Raw genomic sequence first — 18,730 nt, 5'->3', positions numbered from 1 at the left:
AAATATAAGGGTTATAAGTCCCTGCCTTGTAAGGTGGACTTGACTATAGAAATTGTAACTTCGGGATAGATTATATCTTAGTATTGCCCATGGATGTATTTGCACAGCTTACTGCAGCCTCAACTTCCAGGGCTCAAGCGATCTTCATACCTCGGCTTCCTGAGTACCTGGGACTACAGGTGCAAACCACCATGCCTACATTTTTGTGTTTTTTTTGTAGAGGCATGGTCTCACCATGTTGCCCAGGCTAGTTTCGAACTCTTGGGCTCAAGTGATCCTCTCGCCTCTGCCCCACAAAGTGCAGGATTGTAGGTATGAGCCACCACACCCAGCAAGTCCCTTTCTTTTGATTGTGTTGGACCTTTATTAGATTTTATATCGTCAAATATACTAATTTGTCTGTTTAGAAGGGTTAACTGGGACAGGGGAGGAATGTACCCAGTATAGTTCAGCATGTGGTAGTGTATCCTATTTTTGTTCTGTGGGGTCAGGGATGAGAGAAAATGTTTACTCCAGGTCACCTTGAGAGTTTTCAAGGCAGTTTTATTACCTCTTTTTGCTCCTCAGAACAATGATTGGGCATAGAGATGTGAGATTATTACTTGTAGATTGATTGATTGAGGAGGAGGATGAGGTCCAAAAGAGAGTAGCTGAGGTAAGGTTCTAACTCTTCTCACCTCAAGGCTAAAAATAATCTTAGGTAACTTTAGAGAGCACTGTGTGTTAATTAAAGCTAATATAGAATAATCAGGCTGGGCACACTGGCTCACATCTGTAATCCCAGCATTTTGGGAGGCCAAGGTGGGAGGATTGCTTGAGCCCTATAGTTCCAGACTAGCCTGGGCAACATGGTGAAACCCCTTCTCTACAAAAAATACAAAAATTAACATGGCGGCACACACCTGTGGTCCCAGCTACTCCGGAGGCTAAGGGAGGGGGTTCACTTGAGTCCTGGTGGGAGGTTGAGGCTGTAGTGAGCTGTGATCACACCACTGTCCTCCAGCCTGGGCAACAGAGCAAGACCCTGTTTCACTAAATAAATAACGTAATATAATATAGTATAATCAGAACCTCACAAAGAGAAAATAAAATGAATATGCCAAATCAGTTGTCCAGGACATTTTTGGAGTCAGGGACTGGTTTCATGGAAGACAATTTTTCCACAGATCCAGTGGGGTGGATGGTTTCAGGATGATTCAAGTGCATTACATTTATTGTACTTTATTTCTGTTATTATTATTACTTGTAATATATAGTGAAACTATACAACTCCCCATAATGTAGAATCAGTGGGAGCCCTGAGCTTGTTTTCCTACAACCAGGTGGTCCCCTCTGGGGGTGATGGGAGACAATGACAGATCATCAGGTATTAGATTCTCATAAAGAGCTGGAAACCTAGATCCTTTGCATGTGTAGTTCACAATAGGGTTCGCACTCCTATGAGAATCTAATGCTGCACTATTTATCTGACAGGAGGCGGGGCTCAAGCAGTAATGCAAGCAATGGGGAGCAGCTGTAAATACAGATGAAACTTTGCTCACTTGCCTGCCGCTCACTTCCTGCTGTGCAGCCTGATTCCCAACAGACCAAGGATGGGTACTGGTCCATGGCCCAGGGTTGAAGACCCTTGCATTAAATTATGTGAACATTTTGTTACTGTGATAAAACATCACATTTGACTCTTAGCTTCTTGGCAGCCTGGATAGAAAAGGAAGCACATATGATCATCCTTATGAAAAAGGACATTTGTCCCAGTTTATCATCCTGCTTCCTGTTGCTACAGATTTTCTCTGTGGCTCAAAGGCTTGACTGCCCAATATAGATTAAAGGACATTCCTCTGAAAATGAGAAATGTTGTTTCGTACATAAATCACACCCTGCTTCTTAGGGATGTAGTTTAGTGGCCCCCTAACCTCACCCCCAAGATCTTTTTAGTGGGGCTCCGGTATTGCTGTATTCAGTCTTTGGTATATTTTTGCCCACATCTTATAACAGAATTTAATGTCTGTTGAACTACACTTTCATTTAGCCACCGAACTGGCCTTTTAAACAGGAGAATCAGAGTTATTTTCTGCTTGGAAATGTGCCTTTTCAAAATTACCTGGCTGCCCTCCACCTAAAAAGCTGGTCCACATTGGACGTTGATAAGATGAACTCTCCTGAATAATGTCTTCAGTTAAATCACTCTGTGGCACTTTTCCTCTTCTACAATCGTACTTATTTAATGACTTAAATTGGTAAAATATTTGATTTTTTTTTTTCTCCCCCAAGCCCATGTGTAAGGGTGTCAGTTTGGGATAGGGGAGCTTGAAATCTGCAGCTCTACTAGAGTTTTAGCAGCAATGGCTTAGTTCATTCAGTTCCCCAAGAAACTTCCAGGGTATTTCTGTGTTGCACGTGAGGAAGCAAGCTCAGTTGTCCAAAGTCAAAGCCGGTCATAGCAAGCCAGAGAAGAAGGTTCTATGGAAACAAGTCTGTGACGATGTTGAGCCCTGGGAGCATGAGCAATATATGCCATCACCATGGATTTAATTTAAACGGACCCACATGCTCTTCTGTAGTGTGGCCAGCATATCGGCTTGCTTTACCAAGGTCAGGCATCTGCTACTTTATCTTTACTATGGGATTAAGAACTGAATGATGCCCCTTAGAAATCTAGTTTGTCTCCAGGGCCCCAGCTACCAAAATCTTCACTCTGCCCCATATTTAAGTTTTCTTTTTTTTTTTCTTTCTGTCACCCAGGCTGGAGTACAGTGGCTCGATCTTGGTCTACTGCAGCCTCTGCTTAGCAGGTTCAAACGATTCTCCTGCCTCAGCCTCTCAAGTAACTGGGACTACAGGCATGCGCCACTATGCCTGGCTGATTTTTTTTTTTTGGGGGACGGAATTTCGCTCTTGTTACCCAGGCTGGAGTGCAATGGCGCGATCTCGGCTCACCGCAACCTCCACCTCCTGGGTTCAGGCAATTCTCCTGCCTCAGCCTCCTGAGTAGCTGGGATTACAGGCACGCGTCACCATGCCCAGCTAATTTTTTGTATTTTTAGTAGAGACGGGGTTTCACCGTGTTGACCAGGATGGTCTCGATCTCTTGACCTCGTGATCCACCCGCCTCGGCCTCCCAAAGTGCTGGAATTACAGGCTTGAGCCACCGCGCCCGGCTGATTTTTTTTTTTATATATATTTTTAGTAGAGACAGGATTTCACCATGTTGGCCTGGCTGGTCTCAAACTCCTGACCTCTGGTGATCCGCCTGCCTCGGCCTCCCAAAGTGCTGATATTACAGGTGTGAGCCACTGCACCCAGCCCAGATTTAAGCTGTCTTGATGAAAATCTAATATATACTTGCTACCTTTGTTTCATTAAGTGTTTGCATGGTTGAGCACTGTGCAAATTGCTTTACTTGGTTTTATTTATTACATTTTTTTTTTTTTTTTTTTTTTTACATTTGGGTTATTCTGAGTGGAAGGACTTCAGTATAATAATTTATAAACTGGCTGAGGAATGATTTGGGATCATTCCTGCACCAAGTAGTTTAGTAAGTGAACCTCTGCTACTACACTCTCCCCTCCATGCATTATTTTTACTTCTCTATATAAATGTCCCACTCTCTGTACTATCAGATTACCACAGTATTCCAGATTTTGAGATTCTTTTGTTTAATTGATATGTAAAGTGCATGGTTTTGGGGTACATGTGATAATAAATTCTTATAATTTGAAAAGATCAACTTGTGTACTTGGGATTCCATCACCTTAAATATTTGTCTTTTCCATATACTAGAACCGTTTGAATTCTTCTCTTCTGGCTATTTTTAAATACATAATAGATAATTGTAAGCTATAGTCACAATCATATGTCAGCTGCTGCTCAATTAGATGAAATGGCAACGGATTAAACCTTTTAAAAAAAAAATTTTTTTTTTTTAGAGGCAGGGTTTCTCCATATTGGTCAGACTGGTCTCAAACTCCTGACCTCAGGTGATCTGCCCACCTCGGCCTCCCAATATGCTGGGATTACAGGCATGAACCACCGTGCCCAGCCCAGATTAAACCTTTTAAAAGGACTTTTGTAATAACCAGAGGAGCCTTTAATTGGTAGGAGGCACTTTTGCCTATCATTCCTTATTTCTTGATAGTTGTGGGGCAGACACATGAGAAATGGGCATGGGGGAGCAGTGGTAGGAGTATTTGAGTTGATGGGCCATAGGGGAGATCTTCCCCCAGTCAGGCACTTTAGCTGCTGCCTCACCCTTTCTTCTATCCTGACTTTTAATATGTCTCTTTCACTGTAATTTTCTGTTTAGTTAATTTTACAAAACTGGCATTACCAAGTTTTATTTGTTTTATCTTGTTTTTCAGAGAGTTCCCTGTAACTGGGCTTGTTTGGGAAGCTTATGTGTAAGAAAGATGAAATGGTATCAGGAACAATGGCGATATTAGTTCCTACTAATTATTTTGTGAGACTTAATTCCCACGGTAGTCATTTCTGTGAAGACTTATTTAGGAGGGTCACCAGAAATTGGCAAAGCATTGAGGAAATACATTTTGAGGAAGAGATGAAAGTAGTCAAGAAGAGAAAATCTACCTTATATAATTTGGAGACTGGATTTTTTTTTTTTAATTCTGTTTCACTTTATTTTATTTTAAGATGAGTTCTCACTCTGTCACCCAGGCTGCAGTGCAGTGGCACAATCTTGGCTCATTACAACCTCTGCCTCCTGGGCTCAAGAGATTCTCCTGCCTCTGCCTCCGAAGTAGCTGGGATTACAGGTGCCCACCACCATACATGGCTAATTTTTTTGTATTTTTACTAGAGACAAGTTTTCACCATGTTGGCCAGGCTGGTCTTGAACTCCTGACCTCAAGTGATCTGTCCACCTCTGTCTCCCAAAGTGCTGGGATCACAGGTGTGAGCCACCGTGCCTGGCCATGTACTTAGAAATTCTTGAATAGGGTAGCATCATTTGCTGTGATAGGGAGAGTAGGCTGGTTTCACAGTGATAAATATTGTGTGTTGAATCAGGATTTTGAGGCTGCCTTTTTAAATGATTGGTATCTAAAAACCTGTGGCTTGAAGTATGTATTTGTCAATCTAATATTTGCTGACTCCAAACATTTTAAAATACTGTATCTAGCCTAGTTACTCCATTTTAACTGATCTCAGTTTCAATAAAATTAAAAAAAAAAAAGCAGAGCAGGCCAGGCGCAGTGACTGATACCTGTAATCCTGGCACTTTGGGAGGTTGAGGTGGGTGGATCACAAGATCAGGAGTTTGAGATCAGCCGGGCCAACATTGTGAAACCCCATCTCTACTAATAAATACAAAAAAATAGCTGGACATGGTAGCGGGGGCTACTTGGGAGGTTCAGGCAGGAGAATCACTTGAACCTGGGAGGCAGAGGTTAAAATGAGCTGAGATCACGCCATTGCACTCCAGCCTAGGTGACAGTATGAGGCTGTCTCAAAAAAAAAAAAAAAAAAAAAAAAAAAAGCCCAGAGCAAAGGAAGGGAACCTTTTATATGCCAGGCACTGTCCCACCTGGCATCTTACATGCATTATTTCATTTACTCCTCAGTGTAGCACTGAGATAAGTGTACTTTCCCCACTTTTTACAAAGGAAGAAACCAAGAATTAGGTAAGTGTCACAGATCCGCAGGCACAGTGGCTCACACCTGTGATCCCAGCACTTTGGGAGGCTGAGGCGGGAGGATTGCTTGAGCTCAGGAGTTCGAGGCCAGTCTGGGCAAGATAACTAACCCCTGTTTCTACAAAAAATATAAAAATTAGCCAGGCGTGGTGCCATGTGCCTGTAGTCCCAGCTCCTTGCGGGGCTGAAGTGGAAGGATCACCTGAGCCCAGGTGTTGGAGGCTGCAGCAAGTCATGATGGCAACACTGCACTCCAGCCTAGGCAACAAAGCAAGACCCCATCTCAAAAAAAAAGTATCACAGATCGATGAAAGAAGTTTAGCTGGTCTGGCTTCAGTCAGGGCTCTTTCTCTCAGTAATTGCTACTCTAAGGATCTATTGAGAAATGGACAGGGAAACCCTAGAAACTCAGTATTAATATCATTTGTTTATTTGTATTCATTCATTAATTTTATGAATATTTACTAAGTGCTCTTGTGCTTTTATATACCAGGGATTATGCTGAACCATAAAGAAGAGAACAAAACAAGATCCGTACCCTCACGGAGTTTCAAGGTCACTTACTCTTGTCACCCAGGCTGGAGTGCAGTGGTGCGATCACGGCTCATTACAGGCTTGACCTCCTGGGCTCAAGCAATCCCCCTGCCTCAGCCTTCCAAGTAGCTGGGACTAAAGGCATGCACCACCACACCCAGCTAATTTTTTTTCTTTAAAATTTTTTGTAGAGACAGAGTCTCCATGTGTTGCCCAGGCTAGTTCAAACTTCTAGGCTCAAGCATTCCTCCTGCCTCAGCCTCCCAAAGTGCTGGTATCACAGCTGTAAGGTACTGCACCCAGCCAAAAATTAGTTTTTGTTTTGTTTTGTTTCGTGTTTCGTTTTTTGAGATGGAGTTTCACTGTCACCCAGGCTGGAGTGTAGTCACACCATCTTGGCTCACTGGAACTTTCACCCCCTGGGTTCAAGTGATTCTCCTGCCTCAGCTTCCCCAGTAGCTGGGGTTACAGGCATGTGCCACCATGCCCAGGTAATTTTTGTATTTTCAGTACTGACGGGGTGTCATGTCGGCCAGGCTAGTCTCGAACTCCTGGCCTCAAATGGCAACCTACCTTGGCCTCCCAAAGTACTAGGATTACAGGCAAAATCACCTCGCCTGGCCGATCTTTAAATGGATTTGCATTTTGCCTTTTCTGTTTAATACAGGTATTCTGTTATATATGTGTATGTGTGTGTATATATATATACATATACATGTATTGGGTACATATACCCATACATATACACATGTTCATGTGTATAGTCAGGGTTCTCTTAGAGGGACAGAACTAATAGATCATCTGAGGTTGAAATTTTAGACCAGCCTGGCTAATATGGTGAAACCCTGTCTCTAGTGAAAATACAAAAAAATGGCCGGGTGCAGTGGCTCACACCTGTAATCTCAGCACTTTGGGAGGCTGAAGTGGGTGGATCACCTGAGGTCAGGAGTTTGAGACCAGCCTGGCCAACGTAGCAAAACCCCATCTCTACTAAAAATACAAAAATTAGCCGGGCATGGTGCTGGGTGCCTGTATAATCCCAGCTACTCGGGAGGCTGAGGCAGAAGAATTGCGTGAACCCGGGAGGCGGAGGTTGCAGTGAGCCAAAATCATCCCACTGTACTTGAGCCTAGGTGGCAAGAGCGAGACTCCATCAATAAAAAAAGTTAGCTGAGTGTGGTTGCGGGCACCTATAATCCCAGCTACTCCAGAGACTGAGACAGAAGAAACATTTGGGCCCAGGAAACAGGTTTCAGTGAGCCAAGAGCTCACTGTACTCCAGCATGGGCAACAGAGCAAGACTCTGTCTGAAAAAAATAAATAATGTTTTATGTATAGGTGGTTTTTCCAAAGACTAAGTTTATTATGACATCTAATTTCAGTGATGAGAGAATGGTTGTCTAGTAAAGTAAGCTATTATTGTGAGTCTGCTCTATTAATGTTTTAAAATAAAAGCCTTTTTTTTTTTTTTTTTTTTTCCTCTGAGGCAGAGTCTCACTCTGTCGACCAAACTGGAGCCCAGTGGCACGATCTCAGCTGACTGCAATATCTGTCTCTCAGGTTCAAGTGATTCTTCTGCATCAGCCTCTTGAGTAACTCTTATTACAGGTGCATGCCTACCACGCCCAGCTAATTTTTGTGTTTTTAGTAGAGATGGGGTTTCACCGTGTTGGTCAGGCTGGTCTCAAACTCCTGAGCTTGTGATCCACCTGCCTTGGCCTCCCAAAGTGCTGGGATTATAGGCGTGAGCCACCTAGCCTAACCCAAAATAAAAGCTTCTTAAGATGGAATGAGAATACAACATAGGGACATGTTTCTATGTTTTGTTCAGTTGTCCAGCATTGATCTGTGAACACTGTGTAACTTTCAGCAAGAGGCATTTGTTGAAAATTACCTCTTTCACCAGGCGCAGTGGCTCACACCTATAATCCCAGCACTTGGGGAGGCCAAGGTGGGCAGATCACAAGGTCAGGAGATCAAGACCATTCTGGCCAACATGGTGAAACCCCATCTCTACTAAAATACGAAAATTGAGCCGGGCCTGATGGTGCACACCTGTAGTCTCAGCTACTCGGGAGGCTGAGGCAGGGGAATCACTTGAACCCAGGAAGCGGAGGTTGCAGTGAGCCAAGATCGCGCCACTGCACTCCTGCCTGGCGACAGAGTAACACTCTGTCTCAAAAAAAACAAAGCGCCGGGCGCGGTGGCTCAAGCGTGTAATCCCAGCACTTTGGTATAACATGCTAACTTTTCAGTTCTTTTTGAGTCGGGTCTTCTTGATGCCCTTGATAGCACAGCATAATAAAATGCATGAAGGCAGAGCAAATGATTTTTTATTACTGCATATTGATTTGGTTTTGATTCTCTTACACAGAAGGAAATGTACAAATTACCACTGAAACTCTGCTAAAATCTACCGAAGTACAAGGTATGAAGACAAGTGGGACTAAGATGGATAATAATGAAGGACACAAAAATGGCAATGTGATCTGTCAGCTGGATGATCTCTCAGCTGGATGCAGTGAATTCCCAGAGGTAGACAAAATCATGACCAGTGATGAGGTTTCAGAAACCAGGACATTAGTTACCCTAGAACCTTTAACCTTTGTGGACCCTGGATTAACAGAAGCAACTCCTAAAGAAGAAGAATGTGAAGAATTAAAAAGTTGTCCTTGGTTGTCATTACCAGGAAACAGTGCCATTTCTGATGTGGACAATAGGAAGGAAGAGTTGTGTAAACTAAACCTTGTCTGTGAGGCAGATGACAATCACCAACAAATTCATGGCCACCGTAATGAACAACCCAGTTCTGCATGTGATAATCCCACAGCCACAAGCCCCTTGAAAGAAAACTGTGAAGTTTCATGTTTCACATCAGACTTGTCTGGTTCAGAATCCAGAACAGTATCCTTAGAAAACTGTGGTTTTGAAGGTGATGGTTTGCTAAAGAGATCTGCTGAAAAGACAGACTATTCTTATTTTTATGGGGGAGATGATCAAAGGAAGAACTTGCCTTCTAGAGAAAAAAATAAAGAACAGCTTTTGATTCCCAGGAGTGAAAGAGATGGACCTTTTCTTATTAATGCCAGGCAACCAGAAAAGGAGATTAGTGGTCGATCTGGTGAAAAAGAGCCTATTGTTTCCTCAAAAGAAAATATCCACAATAACTGTTGCATTCGGGACAGTCTCCATACAGGGAGCTCTAGTTCTTTAATGCCCAATTCTTTTACTGAAGCCACAGAAGTAATGTTAAATAAGAATGATTTGAAAATTACTTTACATGTTCAAGGTAACTTAACGTACCCTGAGGACCATAAAGAAAGCAGTTTTTCCTCCTTGAAGCACATTGAAGAGCCAGAACAGACAACCCCTATAGAGCCCAATTTATTAAGTAAATCTTTTTACACTAAAAACTGTAACTCCTTAGTCACCATCGAGAGAAATCTGGAAAGCAACACCCAGTTAAATGAAGCATCATGTAATGATTTTCTGTTTGAAAGAAAATCCATTGTGAGTTTAATGCCAGAGGATCAGATAAGTCCTGTAAGTGAGATATTAAAACCCAAGAAAGGTACTGCTCTCTTACCACCATCCCCAGAATCTGATTACAGACCTGAGTCAGAAAAAGTTATACAGACTTCACATGATGATATTCCACTTTTAGATGAACAGAGCATAGCCTGTGAGATGAATGAACTTTCTTGTACCAATGAACTGGTTGTAAACAAAGTGGAAAGTGAATGTGTTTTAAATCAACAAGTGTCCCTTAATTCTCAAGACCATGCAAAGTTGCCAACTGACTCTGTAATGCATTTAAACAAAGAGATGCCTTTAAAAACAGGCAAAGATGCCCAACAGAGCCATCATCCTCCATTAGAGGGTGGAGCAGATGTCACTGCTGATATACAAACCGTTCCCGTTCAGACAAAAATGAAAGACATCTCTTCACCAGGTAATAAAACCTGTGGTGCCTCCTCAAACAGTCCCACCTTAAACATCAAACCAGTAAGCCTAGAGAGAAAAAAAGAAATGGCTGATTCAGGAACAAAAGCTCTACATTCCAGGCTTCTTTCAAATAAGAGAGAAATAGCTGGCTTTCCTCAAGTGGTCTCTGTCATAGAATGTCACAGTGTTCAATCTCAGGATATCTCTAGCTGTCATTGTATAAGAAAACATGTATCTGAAGAAAACATGTGTTCTGCTTGTGCGGCTTTCAAGTCCAGCAAAATCAACCTGCAAGTTGATAACTCTTTGATAACAAAATATAAAAATGCATTTCAGCACAGTCATCACCATTGCCAAGGAGCAGGAGACTCTGTGGAAAAAAGCAGCTGTAAAGTGAGTTATACATCAGAGGAAAGGGAACTTGATGGGAAAGAAACTAGTGGCAGCCTTCCAGGAGATAAGATCAGAAACAAACTGACAGCAGACTTGTTAAATAGTGGAATTTCAAACAAAACCATTCACACCTTGAGTAATATCAAACCTAGTGAGGAAGGGCTGGAAGGAAAGGAGCAGGATATATCCAAAGAAACTCTATTTCGTAAGTATAACATCTCTGATCATGCTATACAAGAACTAAACCAGACTGTACACATTCCAAGTCCAGAAAAAATGTTGGACCAGTCTCCTCCTGTTATGTTCTCCAGTTTTAAAAACGTAAAAGCAGTTGAAACACTCAATCAGGTCGGTCATAAGGCAGATGAAGTCCTTGACTCTCAGAGTAACCAAAACAGACCAGATGAATGCAGAAGTGAAGGTCAGTCAGCTAAGGAGACACTAGGTAGTGACCAGAGAGAGACTGTCACCAAGCTTCAGGGAGAGGCAAGCCACGACCAAAAAGATCTGCTGGTCAGCTCAGGCAGTAATAACTCACTACCTTGTGGTCCTCCAAAAAAAGGCAACTTGAAAGGAGACTTTGTCAAGATTTCTGGTTGTGATGAGTCCACAGAAGGTATGGTAAATATCGTCTACACAGACTGTAGTAATAAGCCTACAGAAGGTGTGCTGGACGTTAAAGCATCTAATCCACTGGATTGTGCAAGGCAAGAGAGACTGGCATTCCAAGACGACTCAAGGAGTACCTTGTATCAAAGAGAACTGGATGCTGCCCATATAGGAACATTTGGCAAGGACTCCGATTTCTCAGATGCTGCTGCTTCTATAGTGGGCTTTCTTGAACTGAAAAAATCATATGAAGAAAACGTATGCAGATCTTTAAAAGACTGCGAAATGGAAAAGTGTCCAGACTCTTGTGCCCATGAGATGGAGTCTGTTGCAGATCATGAACCAAATATAAGAATATTGGACAGAGTAAATGTGTCTTTAAATCATATCCATTATGGACAGCAAGATAAAGAAACATCTCTCAGAGAAACACAAGAAATGACTGAAGGATCAATACTAGAAATAAGCTCTGAGTTTGGCAAAGAAAGTACCTTTGGAATTTCCTCAAAAGAGTTAATGTCTTGCCATGATGAGAGCTCTGGTTCCCTAGGAATCCTGAAATCCATTGAAATAATGCCTTCTCAAGAAAATTTAGAAACTAATAATAACAGTGAAGAAACTGACCTGAAAAATCTTTTTAAACCAAAAGATGGTGAAATGCTTTGTGAAAATGCAAAGGACTGCCCAGTCCTTCCTGAGATGAAGGAAGGAGTATCAAGAGATAGGAGTAATTCTAGTGATGGAGACAGCATATGTACCTGTGTGGAAAAGAATGCTTGCAAAGCTTATCACTCTCACGGGAATTCCTCTGACAGATACTTGCCTTTGACAGTGAATACAGGAACTAAAGTGAAAGGAGAAGAAACTCAAGAGCATCAAAGGGGACCACCTGTTGACTTAACTGTTGGGGACCAATCTGAGGAGATGGTTACCAGAGAAGCTGGTGGTGGCGATCATGTGAACAACATCTCTCAGACCCACATTAACTGCCATAAGATGCTTAGTCACGGTGAAAAACAGCAGAGCCCTGAGGTTTTGGACTACAAGTTGCAGAAAGAAGAGGAATATATACATCAAAAGGAAGCACATATGATATCGGAACAATGCATATCATCTAGTCTGTTGTTAGATGATGCACAAAATAAGAACCAACCTAAGGTTGACAAAGATGAGTCCACCATAGTGAATGAAATCACCCTAGCACAGCTGGCCAAGAGCAGCATTGTGGCACGGACTCAGAAGTTAGAAGACCAGGAGGAGGAAAGCTTACATCATCCATTTAAGAAGGACATTGAGTCATGCACAGGTTCTTGCCTTCTTGGTGCCCCTCAGAAAGCACAAGACCCCTCCTCTGCTGGATGTGATCAAATACGTGGTGCCTTTGCAAAGAAAGAAATGCTTCCTTTAAAGAAGCAGCCCCATCGAACTTGTAAGAAAGTTTCCAGTCAGGAGCAAAACAGTGTGGGGAGAAAAATAGGTAAAATCAGAAGTTCTGCCTTTTTAAAGAGTTCCTCCGATCCCATCCCAACAAAAGCACACAGACTTCTCAGTTTGTGTACTGTGTCTGCACCTACACGATTAGAACCTGAAACAGCACCTACCAAGAGCTTGATTAGCCACATACCAAAGCAGACGACTACACCATGCCATCCCTTGAGGAGCCCGAATTTTAGGAAGCCTACCAAAGAATCAGCCTTACTAGACAAGCTGTCCATCCTTGCCTCCAAACTGGCCCCAGCCATGAAGACTCAGAAGCTAAGATACCAACGGTATTACTCTGAACTTCCAATGGCTAAAAGCTATAAGCGCCTCAGATACAAAAGGCTCCTGGATGGATTTTCATACAACACAGCACAGCTGAATCCATATTTGGCAGCTAGTGGATGGGATAAGAGGCCTGACAGTAATCCCATGGCACTTTATTCTCTTGAATCCATCAAGATGAGCTTCATAGATTTGAGCAAGATGCCGTCACTGCTGTTTGGTTCTGAAATCTTCCCAGTATCCTTTCATGTGAAATCATCCAGCTCAGATTGCATGACTGAGTCCTCAAGGACTTTTCCTGAGCACTGTGCTCCGGCAAGGCTTGCCTTAGGAGAGGCCCTCCAGTGCCCGTCTCAACCTCCCAAGTGGACCTTTTCTTTCTTCTTGTCCCACAGTTGCCCTGGGATGGCCACATTCAGGGAAGACACTGGCGTCCATAGTCAGACCCACACTCAGGCTCTTCTTCAGCCTCCAGCTCCTCTCCAAGACTATGGAGGCACTGCCATAGTCCAGACCAGAGCCAACTGCTCTGTCCTTGGCCTTCACACACTTCTAGCACTTTGCTCCCCGGGATGTTACCGAATCTGGACAAAAAAACGGAACTTCTCCAGCCACATGCCTACCATGCAGAGGCTCTTCATGACCCACTTTACACAGGGATTGAAAGGGCTGCGGTCTCCATCCTCCATAGCAGACAAGGTCTTCTGTTCTCTGCCCTACTCGGTGGGCAGAGTGCTGTCCATTTGGAGCCACCACGGGCCTTCTGCATGCTCCTTCGAAATCTCTTCTCTTCATTCCACTCACAGCAAGCGGCAATCAAGTCTCGGCACCACAAGCAGGTAAAATCTGTCCCCTATTACTTGCAAATGTCCCATGTTTGCTTCCTGTCACTGGAGAGAGAAGGGCACTGTGGGAAATGCAAACTATTTAGAGTCCCCTTGGGTTTGCACTTTCTATTTACCTTGCCAAATCTCTTTTTTTTTTTTTTTGAGGCAGAGTCTAGCACTGTCACCAGGCTGGAGTGCAGTGGCATGATCTCAGGTCACTGCACCCGCTGCCTCCTGGGTTCAAACAAACGATTCTCCTGCCTCAGCCTCCCAAGTAGCTGGGATTGCAGGTGCCTGCCAGTACACCCAGCTAATTTTTGTATTTTTAGTAGAGACGGGGTTGTACTGTTGGCCAGGATGGTCTCAATCACCTGACCTTGTGATCCACCTGCGTCAGCCTCCCAAAGTGCTGGGATTATAGGCGTGAGCCATCACACCCAGCCCACACCATTTTTTTTTCTGTCCATTTCATTCTTCAAACCATCAACTATGTTGAATCTTCTTTTTTTGTTTTTTGAGCCTTTTTTTGAGACAGTCTCACTCTTTTTTTTTTTTTTTTTTTTTTGAGACGGAGTTTCTCTGTTGTTGCCCAGATTGGAGTGCAATGGCACGATCTCGGCTCACCGCAACCTCCGCCTCCTGGGTTCAAGCAATTCTCCTGCCTCAGCCTCCCGAGTTGCTGGGACTACAGGCATGCACCATCATGCCCAGCTAATTTTTGTATTTTTAGTAGAGACGAGGTTTCTTTCACCTTGTTGACCAGGATGGTCTCGATCTCTTGACCTCGTGATCCACCCGCCTCGGCCTCCCAAAGTGCTGGGATTATAGGCGTGAGCCACCGCGCCCGGCCTTGAGACAGTCTCACACTTGTCGCCCAAGCTGGAATTCAGTGGCGCAATCTCAGCTTACTGCAACCTCTACCTTCCGGGTTCAAGCAATTCTCCTGCCTCAGCCTCCTTAGTAGCTGGGATTACAGGCACCCGCCACCACCCTGGCTAATTTTTGTATTTTAGTAGAGATGGGGTTTCACCATGTTGACCAGGCTGGTCTCAAATTCCTGACTTCAGGTGGTTCTCCAGCCTCAGCCTCCCAAAATGCTGGGATTACAGTCATGAGCCACCGTTCACAGCTGAATCTTCTTTTTTCCTCTTGCCTCCACCTTGCAGAAAATGAGCACCCATTACAAATGAAAAACTATAAATAATAACAGATAATCGGTTGTAACATTATCTCTTTCACAAAGCATTAAACAGCCAGCACCTGACTCAGTGTTTGATATGTAGAGGACACAGAATAAATATATTTTAGTTAATGAATAAATTACACAGTTATCACCAAATCTGGTTTACAAACCCCTGCCTTTCTTTTGGCAATGTAGAGGCTTCAAAAATTGGCATTTACCTACTTCAGTTTTAGGATTTATGAACTTAAAGTGAACTGGGAAGGAGTTCTTGTGCTTTGACCATTGAGAATAATTGGAAATATTTTCATCAATATCATTGTAACTTCTAATTGAAAATAAGAGAAGAAAAAGAATTTGAGAACTACTCATCTTAAGAATCTCTAAAGAGCTGCTATAGTTGTGATAAATAAGTCCTCCTCTTTGTAATTCTTTTTTTTTTTTCTGATAAAGCTTATAATTCTTTTTTTTTTTTTTTTTTTTTTTAAGACAGAGTCTCACTCCAGTGCCCAGGCTGGAGTGCAGTGGTGCAATCTCGGCTCACTGCAACCTCCGCCTACCAGGTTCAAGCGATTCTCCTGCCTCAGCCTCCCAAATAGCTGGGATTACAGGGACCCGCCACCACAACTGGCTATTTTTTTTGTATTTTTAGTAGAGACAGCATTTCACCAAGTTGGCCAGGCTGGTCTTGAACTCCTGACCTCAGGTGATCTACCTCCTTGGCCTCCTAAAGTGCTGGGATTACAGGTGTGAACCACCATATGGGCCTGACCTCTTTGTAAGTCTTTAGGTAAACAGAAATTATTTTTAATTTGCTTTTACCATTGCTATAGTTGAAAAATTAGAGAGCAAAAGAGCATTAATATTCCAAATAGCTTAGGAGAGTCTTGTTCATATGTCTTTAATGTAGAATCATTGTGTGTCATTAAAAAGTGTGCTGGTTGAGGCCAGGCGCAGTGGCTCATGTCTGTAATCCCAGCACTTTGGGAGGCCATGGCAGGCCTGGCCAATATGGTGAAACCCTGTCTCTACAACAAATATAAAAAATTTAGCTGGGTGTGATGGTGTGTGCCTGTAATTCCAGCTACTCATGAGGCAGGGGGATCCTTTAAACCCGGTAGGCAGAGGTTACAGTGAGCTGAGATTGCGCCTTTGCACTCCAGCCTGGGCAACAGAGCGACTTTCCGTTACCAAAAAAAAAAAAAAAAACAGGCCAGACACAGGGACATATGCCTGTAATACCAGCAGTTTGGGAGGCCGAGGTGGGCGGAACACAAAGTCAAGAGATGGAGACCAACCTGGCTAACATGGTGATGCCCCATCTCTACTAAAAAAAAATTGGCCAAGGGGCCGGGCGCGGTGGCTCAAGCCTGTAATCCCAGCACTTTGGGAGGCCGAGGCGGGTGGATCACCAGGTCAAGAGATCGAGACCATCCTGGTCAACATGGTGAAACCCTGTCTCTACTAAAAATACAAAAAAAAATTAGCTGGGCATGGTGGCGCGTGCCTGTAATCCCAGCTACTCAGGAGGCTGAGGCAGGAGAATTGCCTGAACCCAGGAGGCGGAGGTTGCGGTGAGCCGAGATCGCGCCATTGCACTCCAGCCTGGGTAACATGAGCGAAACTCCGTCTCTCAAAAAAAAAAAAAAAAAACAAACAAACAAAAAAAAAATTGGCCAGACTCAGTGGCTCATGCCTGTAATCCCAGCATTTTGGGAGGCCAAGGCGGGTGATCACAAGATCAGGAGTTCAAGGCCAGCCTGGCCAAAATAGTGAAACCCCGTCCCTACTAAAAATACAAAAAATTAGCTGGGTGTGGTGGTGGGTTCCTGTAATCCCAGCTACTTGGGAGGCTGAGGCAGAAGAATCTCTTAAACCCGGGAGGTGGAGGTTGCAGTGAGCCGAGATCTCACCAGTACACTCCAGCCCAGGCAACAGTGTGGGGCTCTGTCTCAAAAAAAAGAAAAAAAAAATGATCTGTGTTTTTCCTAGCTGTTAAAAAAGCTCCTTTTACTTCAGAGAGGAGATGTGTTGTATGGTCATCACATACACCTCTGGTAAATTAAACCTGTAGTGTGTTTAAGTTCAGTAGAAACCAATGCAAGTTTTAATTTGAAAGGCGCAAAAAGCTCTCCAACATCACTTATTAATGTATCTACAAGTGGTGAATACTACTGTTTCATCTCTATGAAAAATAAGCATTTAAAGCTGGGCACAGTGGCTCAAGCCTGTGCTCCCAGCACTTTGGGAGGCCGATGTGGGCAGATCATGTGAGGTGAGGAGTTTGAGATCAGCTTGGGCAACATGGTGAAACCCCATCTCTACTAAAAATACAAAAATTAGCCAGGTGTGGTGGCGCATGCCTGTAGTCCCAGCCACTTAGGAGGCTGAGGAGGAGAATCCCTTGAACCCAGGAGGCAGAGGTTGCAGTGAGCTGAGATTGCACCACTGCACTCCAGCCTGGGTGAAAAACTGAGACACTCTCAGCCGGGCGCGGTGGCTCAAGCCTGTAATCCCAGCACTTTGGGAGGCCGAGGCGGGTGGATCACGAGGTGAAGAGATCGAGACCATCCTGGTCAACATGGTGAAACCCCGTCTCTACTGAAACTACAAAAAATTAGCTGGGCATGGTGGTGCGTGCCTGTAATCCCATCTACTCAGGAGGCTGAGGCAGGAGAATTGCCTGAACCCAGGAGGCGGAGGTTGCGGTGAGCCGAGATCGCGCCATTGCACTCCAGCCTGGGTAACAAGAGCGAAACTCCGTCTCGGAAAAAAAAAAAAAAAAAACAAAACTGAGACACTCTCATATTTTATAAGGTTGTAGAAACTGAGAGATTGGTATAATATATTCTTTAAAATTTTTTTAAATTTTTATTTAGAGACAGGGTCTTGCCCTGTCACTCAGGCTGAAGTGCAGTGGTGCAGTCTTGGCTTACTTCAGTCTTGACTTCCCAGGCTCAAGCAGTCTTCTCACCTCCGCCTCCTGATTAGCTGGGTCCACAGGTGCACTCCATCACCCTGGCTAATTTTTGTATTTTTTTGTGGAGACAAGGTCTCGGCGTATTTCACAAGCTCGTCTCGAACTCCTAGGCTCAAGTGATCTGACCACCTCAGCCTCCCAAAGTGCCAGGATTATAGTCATTAGCCACCTTGCCCAGCCACTGTCCCTTATTTCTATCTCTGCTTTCTTTCCATTTAAGTTAGAAAATAGTCTTCCTGTCAGTCTTCCTCCATTCCAGTGATGGGCTCATAAATGTAACTCTCCTGGTTGGGAAGCTTTCCTCTTTCTGGGTAACTGACATTTCTCGTCTTCTTGGGGCTAAATACATGTGCTAATACTGACAATAGCATCAAAACCTTTCCTGTTATCCCACTGCCCTTACCTGTTGCTTTTGTGCTTTTGCTTTAGCCACACCATGTTACCATATGTGCCTCTTCCAGGCATGGAAGCTACATATAACACCAGCGGCAGTCAGACGAGGTAAGCACATGAGGGCTCAGTGTGTGCGTGTGTGTGTGTGCGTGCATGTGTGTGCAAGAGAGAGAGAGTGCATGCATAGGTGGCGTGGATCACCTGTGGCATGAATCTGACCTCTCATAAACCTGATCTATGGCTCTTAGATAAACATCTCTGAGATTGAAATGTCTTCTATTACAAGTAGCAACTAGGAATGTGTAATCAATACCATTTGTTAAAAAAATGAAAATCTCTGGCCAGCTTATTGTACCAGAAGTCCCCTCTCAAGTTATTTCATGTTTTATAGTCAACCAGTCCCTGGACAGGATTGATTTCATCTGATCACTGTTCATTTGTGCAGTTTACAAGGTAT

General features: G+C 43.7%; 1 protein-coding gene across 9 annotated transcripts in view; it reads left to right on the top strand.

The window, feature by feature from the left end:
• PRR14L (proline rich 14 like) overlaps positions 1–18,730 on the top strand; it is a 70,190-nt gene that overhangs the window by 32,937 nt on the left and 18,523 nt on the right. For all 9 annotated transcript variants that reach the window (XM_032256537.1, XM_032256532.1, XM_032256535.1 and 6 more), the window contains 2 exons: positions 8,557–13,732; positions 18,310–18,381. In XM_032256537.1, coding sequence (XP_032112428.1) covers positions 8,557–13,732; positions 18,310–18,381 — 5,248 coding nt within the window. The remainder of the gene's footprint in view (positions 1–8,556; positions 13,733–18,309; positions 18,382–18,730) is intronic.

This window comes from Sapajus apella, unplaced genomic scaffold (genome assembly GCF_009761245.1).
Source record: "Sapajus apella isolate SASKATOON/1434 unplaced genomic scaffold, GSC_monkey_1.0 scaffold95, whole genome shotgun sequence".
Lineage (NCBI taxonomy): Eukaryota > Metazoa > Chordata > Mammalia > Primates > Cebidae > Sapajus > Sapajus apella.
Note: the sequence above shows the minus strand (reverse complement) of the source record. Positions and strands in the feature narration are given on the sequence as shown.